Below are 12,411 nucleotides of genomic sequence, written 5' to 3' on the forward strand. Positions count from 1 at the left end.
TCCTCCCCTGCTAATAGCCCTGGGGACAGGGCTGGGCTGCTGCTCACTGCTTTAAGCACCAGCCCGGCCCCACAAAAGAGCAAAAAATTAACCCTTGAGGGAACCTGAACAGAAGTTCCCTAACATGTTGTGCTCTGTAGTGACTTAAGCTAATAGCTGATTTATCAAGGGTTAATTTTTTGCATGATCAGTCATTTAAAAAGTGTTCTGCAGTCATAAGTGTGTGTTACATCACAGCTGTATAGGATATTCAGGGGTCAGATTGTGTGAAAAATGTAATTTGTTTAAGTTTCCCTAATTTCTACCAGCAGAGTGACTATTCTCCTAGTGGAAATGTGCCACCTGTGCATGGCCACTGTTATCTCCTCAAAGGTCACTAATAATGAAGTCGGGAACAAACTTTCCACTCATCACAGGGACTTGCAGCAAGCTGTACAATGGGATTCTGTTCTACGTATGGTTAAAGCTTGTGCAACTAAAGAATTCCATCCCTCTACAGATCATTAACTCTACACAAAGGACAGACATTGACGCATGTACTAGTTAATGGGCTAAATTCCAAATCTGTATTTGGATGAGCTTCAATTGAAATATTCATTCCCCTTAATGAAACAAGAACAAAAGGCAGCTGAAAAATTAACTTTGTCAATGTCTGATTTTCTCCCTTCAGTCTAGAGATTCTTCTTCCAAAACTGAGGTTGATGTTTAATCTCTGCAGCCATACCTACACCCCTATGCACCTAACACTTGTTATGCTTGCACTCTCCTTGTGTGGCAGTAATGGGTGAGGTGGAGAGATACAAAATCCTTTCTTTGACCATCCCCAACAGGAACTTCTGCAGCTGGATTCTTATTACCTGAACCCTGAATATAAAGGTAAGAGTGTGCTTCTGTAATAGCCACATCTGTAACTAGGTGTACAAAAGGGTCATGGCCCAGCCCTCTCTATATAGGCCAGGGAACAAGGGTTACAACTGGAAGAAAGCATGCTTCATCCACTTACAAGGCTGTGATGAAGCTTTGCCTCTGTACAACATACACACAGAGAATCTTTAGTCATTGCTGGGGAATAAGTGACTGCCTCTTGTGACACCAATGATGAACCATTGGCAGGAAGAGCTGTAGAACAGCTCTGTGCACTACCTAGTACTGTTGGACACTACTGGAGGAGCTGTGGCACTGGCTGTCTATGGAAAGCCTGGGAAGGGACTACACATGTAGTAAGCAAAGAAAGCATGGAATCTACACCACTGCCCAAGGTGGTAGAATACTGCCATTCCCACCCGCTCTGAATTTTCTGTCCTGCTATCCCAGCAGAACTATGGAAAGCTCAGATTGCTGTTATTATTCCACATTATTTACTCCAGCCACACTGCTTTACTTTCTACTTGCCAAACCTGGGTTGATAAGCTAGTTTTTTTGTGGGTTTTTTTTACCCATTTTAGTCCGAACATTTATCCCAGCATTGTTACCACAAGAGAACATTCATTGGATTGAATTAAAAGCACCTACACTGAAGTGCCTAGCTGAGGGTGTAAGACAACTTTGTCTATGTGAGACTCAAGTAATACTTATAAAACATGCACACAAGAAGTCAGCCACTTCCAAGGTTACCTACCTTTATTGCGGCCATTACCCCGTCTATTCAGATCCATCATTCTCAAGTACCACATCTATAAATAAAGACACATCTTTGAAAGGTCTATCTGCAGAGCTGTCAGAGTAGGCTGACTCTACCTGCTGCTTTATTAATTTATAGTGATTCTATCCTTTCTAAAGTGAATAGGTGGTAGGGAAAACAAAAAAGAAAGAGCCTAAGAAAAACGGGAACTGAAACTGGGACATCCAGTCCAAGAAACTGCTTTAAAAATAGGACTCTAAAAATGGGCTGGAGCCTCTCTTTCATACCACAGCCAGATTAATAAAAGCTCTTTAAAAATATTCTGTTCTCAGTTTGACCCTCTGAAGACTGATAAAATCAAGGTTTGGAGCCTTGCAGTTTTCTAAAGGTTTATCTGAAAGTCAGCCTCTCTTTGCCGATCATCAGTGCCATATTACCATAGGCCTGATGTTGACCCCACTGAAATCATTAGGAATTCTGTTGTTAAGTGGGATCAAGAGAAGTCCCATGTGATTCAAGGTAACAATACAACTAGAACACTGATCACATCAACCCCTTGCCATGGTGCATCCAACCATTGCACTTATTGAAAAGTGCCAGTCCTGCAACTGGAAGCCGATTTTGTAGCTAAACCAGAAATGTATTGGTTTCAGGTGAGCACTCAGGTCAACTTGCTGGTACTATGAATCATTTTTAAACAAGTCCAGCTGAAAGCAAACAGGAATTATTCCCCCTCCTGGTTTCCACGCAGTGAAGTACTCCATTACTTCAAGTGGATTCCATTGGCAACAGAACTGGATCTGTAATCACTCCCTGACAAGATACCCTGAGCATTGTTAATCTAAAATCAGGTTTTTAGCTACCACTTGTGACTACAAGTCACCCATAAAGCCACTATCTTTTTCTTATCCAATACTGTGGTAATGAAAAGAAGGGAACATACTCCCTGACAATTGTTGCCAGGTGAACACTTCTGTGCTATCTTAAAACCCCCAGGGTCATATCGTCAAGTCCATCCAGCTCCAATCTTTGCAGAAAGAGATAGTTTCCTTTTTATCTAGGGTTGCTCCCTTTGGCATTCATTTTCCATTAACTTTTTCACAAATGCATTTCCTGGTGGGAATACTGGAAGTAATAGCGAATTTTAAGTGACTGTTAAAGAATAGCCACAGAAAGGATTCTCCTTGTAAAAACAAATGTTTCCACTGAAAACTCAATTTAAAAAGTGTTAGGTTTAACCTATAAGGAAACAAAAATCAGCATCCCAAACTAACCCAAACCTTTTGCATTTCAAATACTTAGCATGCCCTCCTTCAGTGCTATTGTCTAACTAGTTTTGAATAGGAAATGCATAAGAAAATTGTAAACTTTACTGAGAATTCAAAAAGAGAGGGGTAGGAAATTTGATCCAATTTATACAAGTTAGACATTCAGTTCCAGCATTTAACCAACAGCACAAGCTGTCCTTATGTCCTGGCATTATGCCTGAAGTGCTATCTTTATTTCTGAATGTAATTATCTGTCACAACTTGTAACGGGCTGGCAATAAAAAGGAGACAGAATGGTGAAAAATGTTCAGCCCTGAACATGACATGTTTCAGCCCTCACTGGGTTTGTTTAGTTACAAACCAGAAATGCAGGTACACATTTTTCTGGTGTACGAGCTGGCCCCCAGTTGCAGATAAACCTGATTTGGCATCTTTTTTTTTTTTCAAGAAGTCTGCAAGTTTGTTTGCTTTGAAACAAAGCCAGATTGAGCTCTGAAATGCCGATCAGTGTTTACTCAAGCCTAAACCTCAAACCAGGCAGCTCAAAAATGAAGAAAAGTATGGAACCCAAATCCCAGTTGAGTGAAACCCCTGCAGTTATAATATTATATGGTTGGTTTAGGAGTGGTTTGGTAACAGAGACAGAATATTTGTTTCTGTTGATAAGACATACTAATCAGCATCCCTAGGCATACACATACAATACTTTACACACACAAATGAGGATCAGAGTTGGCAGATACTCTAGACTTTCACAGCAATTTAAGGGATCCAAGAAGCAAGGTCAAATATTCCAGCTGATCAGAATTAAGCATGACTAGAGATGACTTGCCAAACCACATACAGCTTTTAGACTGAAATTTGAATTACAACCAGAAAGACTCAACAATACTTCAGTCTAGAGATCACAGCAACGGAAAGCTGCTAGACAGTCAGAGACAAAGAGAGAGAGAGAGCGAGAGAGAGAGAGCACATTGTCAGGTGTGTCAAAGCTGGTTTGCATGGAGAGGTATTTTTTACCTTGCTGAAAGATTATTTTATTTTCAGCCCTGAAGTGATCTCTACATTTGGTGAAAGAGGCAGTATGGTTTAGTGCAAAATGGTTTTCAAACTGGGGTCCATTTCCCTCTTCACCCTCCCTCCGGGGTATGCAGTGCTTTGCCAAGGGGTATGTGCTCATTTTAATGATGGCAATAGAGTTTCTGACTGGTCAATACAGGGTGAGAAATGGCACTGCACATGTTGATATCAGTGTCAACACGCTTCCTAAGGAATGAAAATGCAGAGATGCTTCAAATGTAGGGGTTACACACAGCAATGTTTTGCTGGTAAAGGGGTTTGTAGGCAAAGAAGTTTGAAACCAACTAGTCTGTTGAGCAGAGCATGGGTTGTAGTCCTAAGTTGGCCATTGCTGCTGCTGACCTCAGGCAACTCACATCACCTCACATCTTTGCCTCAGTCCCCCGGATCCGTAAAATGTGGAAAAGGCAATTACTTTCCTAAACTACCCTGAGATTCTGCCACCTAAAATTTAGGTATTTGTCTTACACCCTCACTGTGTTAATGGAGCAGCTTATAAGGTCAAGTTACAAATTCTGTCTCCAAATATGCACATCCACTCCCATTAAATGTTAAAGGGAGGAGGACAAAGCATTTTTATCAGGCAGAAATTACTAGGGCTGTGCAAAATTTCAGCGGCTGTTTCGTTTTGGAGGTGTTTCAGTCTGTTTCGGCCCCCGAAACACCAACTCTGAAACTAAATGGAAGGCTTTGAAACATGTCCAAAATGAAATTAAGTCATCCAAAATGTTTTGGATGTTTTGGAATGTTTCAGGGGTGCCCCCCAGGAAAAGTCCAGTGCAGCCCCACAGCCCTCCTTTTAAAGTGCCAGGAGGCTGGGGACAGGTGGGGCATGGGGCCAGGAAGGACAGCCATAGGGGCTTCTCCCGCAACTCCCCCCACCCATGCAGAGGCAGGCACACCTGGAGGAGCCACAGGAGAAGCCCCCATGGCTGCCCTGCCTGGCCCCATCCCCTACATGGCCCCAGCCTCCCAGCACTTAAAAACAAAACAAAAAGCCCGGTGTCCAGGGCCTCTGAGGGCTAATGGAAGAGTCCCCCTGCACAGCACGGGGCAGTGGGAAGCAGAAGGGATCACCCCCTCCACCTGGCATCTGCACGGCAACTGCCCCATGGTGTGGCTGCAGCTCAGCTCAGCAGGGTGTTGGGCACTGTCTGGGAGCTGGGGCTACTGGGGCTAGGTGGTGCTGGGCTCCGGCTGACTGGGGCCAGGTGGGGGATCAGGCTAGGCAGCCATGGGGGCTTCTCCTGCAGCTCCCCCCACCGGGGCAGAGGCAGGCACAGCTGGAGGAGCCGTGGGAGAACCTGCAGCCACCTGGGCTGTGCCTGCCTCTCCCCAGCCAATCCAAATCAGTGCCGGAACTCCAAAACAGATTTGGCCGAATCAAAATGGAATAGTGATCCAAAACACCGAAACAAATCACTGTCCTCCAAAATGGCTGAATCTAAAATTGAAATGAAATACAGCCATTTTGTACAGCCCTAGAAATTACCCTCTAGATTAAGGTGCGTGGCAAGGGGATTTTTTTCTTTTGCTTACCTCTTCTTCACTGCTTGCAGATTCTGAGCTCGACGAGTCCTGGTGGCAACGGACTGCCAAATTCTGAATCTGTTCATCAGAGACATACACTGTACTTCTGCAGAAAGCAGCTTGCTGTAATGGATTGAAATAGAGTTCATGCATATGGCTGCATAGGCTACAGTACAAGTTTATTTCAGATTCAGACAAAGACAGCTGGCTAGAAAAAGCCTGTGTACCAAGACTAGGGACTTGAGCAAGAGCACTATTTACAACCAGAGCCCTGAATCTGGAAAAAAAATCACAGCATTTTTATAACAGGCTGTCTACTCAGGTCCAGGAAACATCCTTGGCCCACTCACCTGTTCTGGGCAGTCTGCCCAACTTTTGCAAACCACGACTTGTTGTATAAAAGATTGATGTAAATGGTGGGAGGCTGCCCATTTTAATGCCGGATGCCTAGGATGATACACACAACTCCAACCTCTCCTTATCATGTCCCATGCCTCAAAGTTGTCATCCAGATCATTACAGTGCCTCATACCATGACTGGTGCTCCAAAGTCTCACTGAGACTTTCACTCCACCCTGGAGCATACGGTCATTGTGTGCTTACCCTGGCAGATCTGAATCTTACTACAAACATGGCCTCTGGCCAAATGCAACCTCAGGCTTCTGTAGACTTACCTGGGCCTGGCTGCCCCCCCCCCTTTGGGGATTCACCCTTAAGTCACTTTCTCATGGGGATTGGCCCATGTGTTGTACTTCAGGTTGCACTCTTGCCCCCTACTCAGCACACCCCCAGTACAGCTCTTCATGTCCTCCTTATCAGACCTTACTCTACACCAAACCAAACATGCACAGCACTTCAGGTATTCCACATGCACCCTACCGTATACAGGCCACTCTCTAATTGAATCACTATGCCCCTCACCCCATTGAGGCCACTGGGGTCTTTACCTCCTATGGGCTCAGGTGTCTGGAGATGTGCCTGTCCCAACTTTCTACTGGGGTCTGGTACCCCATGGGCTCAGGTGTCCAGAGACAGGCACCCCTACCCACCTTTTACTGGCATTTCTGGGAAACTGCCCTACCACGGGTAGTCCCACCAGGCCATCCTTCCCTAGCAGGGTGCAGTTTTCAGTCATACCCAGGACCAGGAGCCTCCTGCCATCCCCATAGCTCCTGCTGTTACCTCCAGGGTGTTCTGAGCAGCAGCTCATCCGGCTGTTGTTCTTTGACTGCTTGCAGCAGACTGCTGTCACAGCGCTGAGGGCCTGGATCTAAAATGGAGGCTGCTCAGCCCCTTCCTCCCATCCCAGGGCCATCCTGCAGGCAGGTGACCACCTCATTAGGCCTACCTGGCACCTGCCAGCTGCCCTGCTGGCTGGTCAATGGCCGTTAAAGTGGCAGGCACTGCGGGTTTGGTGCCACAATAATAATATAAATGTGAGTCTTGGTTTTGGAGCAGCTCTGTGATGGAATCTCTTCAGCATGCTCTGCTAACAGATATTGTTGAAAAAAATTAATAAGCACTGGGGGCTTGTCTTCAAAGGAGCTGTACTTACAGTTGATCAGTTGATGTAAGGTTTACCCCTGATTCAAGAGCCACCACAGTCAAACCTGTAACTCAAGGGCTGTTGGGGCTTACTTGGCATTAGTTATTCAGCTGGATCTGGCAAGCTGGCCAGCAAGTAGCAAAGCAACAAATTCATATTCACCCAATGTCTACAGTTCAGGATTCCATGGGTGATAATTCATGAAGTAGCACCATGGTTGCAGTTTTATGTCACTGAAATCAAGTTGACAAACTGAAGATGAAAGAAGATCAAACGGTAGGGAAAAAGTCAAAATACTGGGTGAGCTTCTCAGCTGCCCTCTGGGTGCTGTGGATGGGCCCAGTAGCACAAGCAGTGATAAGCTTGATGGATCTGGCCTTTTGAAAATCTGGTGAAGTATCTGTTATTGTACTTCTCTTTTGCTGCCAGAGCAGAATGAGCAGGATTAATGGGACATGAAGTAGTTTCCGTTCTATTTTATTCTAAGAAATAGGTTAACATGCAGCATAGCTCAGGACAAGAAAGTGTGTAGAAGAAAGTAATCTTAAGCTACAGTTGCTTTTTGTACTAGACTAGTGCTGATTGGACAATATCAAATAAACACTGGTGTTTAATAAACAGTAATTATCCTCCAAGCCATTGTTTTCCACAGTTATGCTCATCCTATAGCACAGTAGAACTTATGACACTTTCCTGGGTAGCAATGACTGAAACAATCTTGGGATGGTTATTTCTGTCTAGCTGACAAAAGTTATAAATCAAAATCCACTGCCTGGAGGTTGAAGTTAAACAAATTCAAATTAGAAATAAGGCGCAATTTTTTTTAAGAATGAGGGGAATTAACTCTTTAGACAGCTTGCTAATAACTGTAGAGGATTGTCCACCACTGGGAATTTTTAAATCAAGATTAAATGCATTCTAGAAGATAAAATTTGATTGACTTAGAGTGTAACTCAGGGAAGCCCAATAAACTGTCATATGGGAAGTGAGACTAGATCACAGTGACCACATCTTATTTTATAACCTATAATTATTTTCTTCACTGAAAGCAAAAGGTAATAGAGAATCTTCTGCCATGGATTTTTTTTCCTAAAAAAGTATCTTTCAGCATGGCAGCTATGTTGACAGAGCGGAAATACAAAATAATGTTTGCTTGGTTCAATCATCTCTCTTTTCCCTTAACTTTGCACATGAACTAGTTTGGAGCTCCTAGCACTGTAAGTGGGGAAAGAAGGCTGCTAAATACATTTCTCTGAGTAGAGATTATGATAATGCAGTAAGCAAATGACTTGATTATCCTGTCATCAGTTTGATGTAATCCTGAAGAATTACTGCCTGTTATGTGTTGAGGCTTACAGATATCTCAGAAGGTGGATCTGACCCAGAACCATGCCTATGAGCATTTTCCCCATTCCCTCCACATTACCTAATTCTGATTGTTGAATATTGATGGGTTTTTTGAGTGCAAAATCAGAATGGCACATTTCTCTCATCCATCTGAGTTATATGTGACGAGGAAAAGTCAAATAGGAGTTTTTTAGACCTTCACTATGTTGGTAATTACTTTCTAGTATTTGTTCTGAAACTTACACTGCCAGCCTGTGTCTCCAAACACATACAGACTAAACCCAAAGTTAAGCCAAGTCCACCAGCTCTCAGATCAAACCTCAGCTCCTCACCCCCTCCCAGTTAACTGAAAAACAAATCCACAGTGTTGCTGGTGCTCAAACACCATTTGGTTAATGCTTCAAGTTAAGCATTTGCTTAGGCATATGTCACTGTCAATCATTGTCACTAATGTTGATTAAAAAGACACAAAACTTGCACTCACCGCATAGGGCCCTGTTTTGAAGTCACACGTAGCTGGGTCTCTCTCTGAATCTTTAGAGCATGTGGTTTCTTGAATATTGAAATCCAGTATTATGTTGTAGCTGTTGCCATCAAGCAGGTCAACCTGCATACAAAGGAGCAGCCAATAGCATTCAGAATAACTGACCAACACACAGTTGCTTTTTTGCCAAATTGTAGCAAAAATCAAGGCCTTCTTAGGTCAGTATCCCATTTGGAGCAGAATATCACTGACATGGAGTCAAGATATTTTTGTGTCTCCATTTTGTAAACCATCACCACCAAGTCTTGTTTTTGTGAATGGCATTGTCTTCCAACCAGACAGCTCCCATTTATAGAAGCCTCAGATAACATGTTCTGGCCTAAGAAGTGCATATCATGGAACTCTAGCTGTCTAGAGCAGTGGTCTCCAAAGTGGGGTGTGTGCGCCCCAGGTGGTGTGCAAGATGATCTATTGGGGTGCGGGAAGAAAATATTAGAACTTCTATTTCTATTAATATACATATACATATGTTGGGGGGGGCATGCTCAAAATTTTTTTACTGACAGAGGTGCACGATCAAAAAAGTTTGGAGACCACTGCTCTAGAGTCTCCCTCAAATTGCTTGAGAGCGCAAATTGCTTAGTAAAACTGTTCTTTCAAATTGCTTAGTAAAATTAGTAAAAATAGCAAAATCCAAATTGCTTAGTAAAATTGTTCCTTCCCTGCCCTGGTCCTTGAATTTTGCGTGTGGAACAATCCTACCGCTCAAAGCTGGAACAACACAGCCTAGGCATGAACTCTGCTTGTTCAAATGCTTTGCTATAAAAAGGAACATCTGATCAATACATTCAAGTACAGGGTGAACTTTGAGGCATTCCATTCTCCTTAATGGGAACCTGGGTGCAATGAGGGCCCATTTTGTTTGTTGAATTGTGGACATCTTGTCTGATGTTAACATTACCAACAGGTCGTCCCAAGCTGAGTGGGCATTGTCTTGAGAGAGTATCAAGAACAAAGAACAAAGATTAATAGTAAGTAACAGTAAATGCATACTGAGTAACCTTATGTATAGGAAAATTGTCACACCAGAATAAATCAAAGCCATTCGGGTTTTTTTAACTGCAAACAACTGACTTTGAAATAAATCTTCCATGGCTTTCCTCTGCCAAACAGTTTCCACAGCTGCAACTTGCTGTTCATGTTATAATTGATAATTGATTCATAAGCTTTTCACAGCATTTGATGACATGAACTTGGATTAACAAAAGCTTGTGAACTCAATCACTCTCTCTCTCAAATCTTATTTAGTAAGTCTATAAAAGTGTGCATCTACTCTTTCTTCTGACCGACTTCAGATTATCACAGCTAACTACTTCTCTCTGATAACTGATTCATGCCAGCAGATATTTAAATATCTGTCATCTCATTGTTTTAGTTCATGAATGAAATGCATACGGTGCAACAATTAACTTCCAACATGACCAGATTAAAAAAAGAACGATGCAGTGTTGAGTGAGGTGCCTACGCACCTGGTCCCAAAACTGACTGTAGCCTTTAGGCACCGACAACAATTTAAGCATCCAGTAAGATAAAACTATGTTATTGTTGCCAGTATAAGTGTTGAGTAATACCTGCTAGAAAGAAATATCCCACTTCAGGAAGCTTGTATATATTTGCTGTTATATTTATTAAAGTCTTGTCTCCTTTTCTTCCCAGTCTAGTAGACACTTGCGCTGCAGGAACACTTCGAAGTACTTCCCCTTAGCCTTCAGTACCTTCTGGTTGGCAATACTAGATTGCCATACGAGATTTATTCAGCCACAGCCTTCACACTGCTCCACATGCAGGTACAGATATGTACCAAGTTTAATATTTAGAGACAAAATAATTTTGTGGTTGACCACGTACACAAGCATTTTAAATTTGTTAATGAGGTCATCACCTTCTCTGAACACTGGGGGCCGAGGAGGGGGGGGCTGTCATTTTTTCCATGTAAAAAAATTCCATGCAAGAAAATCTATGCTAGGAAACAAGAACTAATTATCTGAGGAAACTATATGGCACTGAAGGCGGATTTAAACTGAGCATAACATCTATACATGAACTGTGGAATCACTGCCCTGATACTGCACACAAACTGAATATACTTAATCTTTGTAGATGGGAGATATGGAGGAGGTGGGTAAGTGTATCAAGTAAACATTATAGATTGGACTAGAAACATTCAAATGAGCCAGAAATAGAAAGCAATTACATGGTGATGGTTGAAAATTCCAAGTATTTTTCAAGGAAACTTGAACGCCACCCACTTTTAAACTTCTTCTTATTACAAGTATGACAAAGTTTTGGTTTTTCAAAAAAACTGCATTCAAGTAACATTCCCAAAATCAGAAGTTTGGATGAAAACCAGAAAACTTCAATCAAAAGAAAGATTTTTCTGGTTGAAAAGGTGTTGTTCATTAAGCTCATTTCAGTGAAATGTTTTTTGGCCAACTCCACACTTACCCTTCTAACATAGCTCCTGATGACACCAAAGAGATTGCGTCCTTGCAATCTAAAATTCACTCTTGCAATGGAGGCATTCAAAGCATTTTCTGTGATGGATGGTTCGTAGTCATACATCGGTAGCCCTGAGTCAAGTATATTACAGTCCCATTAAAAGCAAGTACACATCAAGTAGCCAGCTTTCCAGTGAAAGTGGATATGCCTTCAGTTTTGAAAAACTTACCTGAACAAGAGAAAATACTCATTACAAGAGCAAAAATTAGTAAGGTCTCCATGGTCTGTTCTCTAAAAATAACCCTTATCTTTTCTCTTCTAAGCTGTAAAGCCTTCTTGTCAGGTTTCCAGCATATATGGTTCTGGCCTTATATAATGGAGCCTGGATACTGTACCTAACCTCCCTGTGTCACAGCTTGGCTACACACATTGCACTTTAAACAGAATTGATCCAGGAGCAAATATTTGTTGTCATCCTTTTTAAATTTAGTGGAAGCTTTCTGTTAAAGTGATACGGCAATGCTTTTCCAAGGGCCTATGCCAAAAACAGGAGCTGTTCTTCTGACATCTCGATAACCCAAAGCAGCTCCTGGTTATGTTAGTGTACTCCTAGTCATTCCCTTTAGTGTAAAGCCAAAACTCCCTAAAACTCAATCTAGAAACTTTGCATCAATAGAAAGGTCAGAAGAGGACAGATCCTGGCTCCATACAGATTCTTCAGAATTATTAGTGCACAGAGAATTCTCACCAATGTAAAATGCCAGCATAAGCAGTGTAACAGGAAGCCTTCTCAGGGCTGACCTACCAATGGTCTGTCCACCTGTTTCTGGGGCAACCAGCTGCCTCCTTGTCTGCCATGCCTTCATGCCTTTGATATCTAATTAGGATGTTAATTAGGTAGGAGGCTGCCCATTTATTGCCCCGATGCCAGGGAGTACTATCTGTGGCTCCGTTCCTTCCCTATGCCACAGCCCAAGCCTCACAGACGGCATTCACAGCTGTTAACCTCACTGGCCCCACACTGGGCCCCAGAATC

General features: G+C 42.7%; 1 protein-coding gene across 1 annotated transcript in view; it reads right to left on the bottom strand.

The window, feature by feature from the left end:
* The window catches only part of SPP2 (secreted phosphoprotein 2), a 28,217-nt gene extending 16,406 nt beyond the window's left edge, over window positions 1-11,811 (bottom strand). Inside the window, exons 1-5 of the mRNA XM_090041231.1 lie at window positions 11,605-11,811; window positions 11,382-11,506; window positions 8,877-8,999; window positions 5,509-5,622; window positions 1,619-1,673 (exon numbers count right to left, since the gene is read on the bottom strand). Of these exons, the coding sequence (XP_089897357.1) occupies window positions 1,619-1,673; window positions 5,509-5,622; window positions 8,877-8,999; window positions 11,382-11,506; window positions 11,605-11,656 (469 nt within the window). The 5' untranslated portion in view covers window positions 11,657-11,811. The remainder of the gene's footprint in view (window positions 1-1,618; window positions 1,674-5,508; window positions 5,623-8,876; window positions 9,000-11,381; window positions 11,507-11,604) is intronic.
* Between the last annotated feature and the right edge of the window lie 600 nt (window positions 11,812-12,411).

The sequence above is a fragment of the Crocodylus siamensis genome, chromosome 4 (assembly GCF_052110815.1).
Source record: "Crocodylus siamensis isolate JL-2025a chromosome 4, ASM5211081v1, whole genome shotgun sequence".
Lineage (NCBI taxonomy): Eukaryota > Metazoa > Chordata > Crocodylia > Crocodylidae > Crocodylus > Crocodylus siamensis.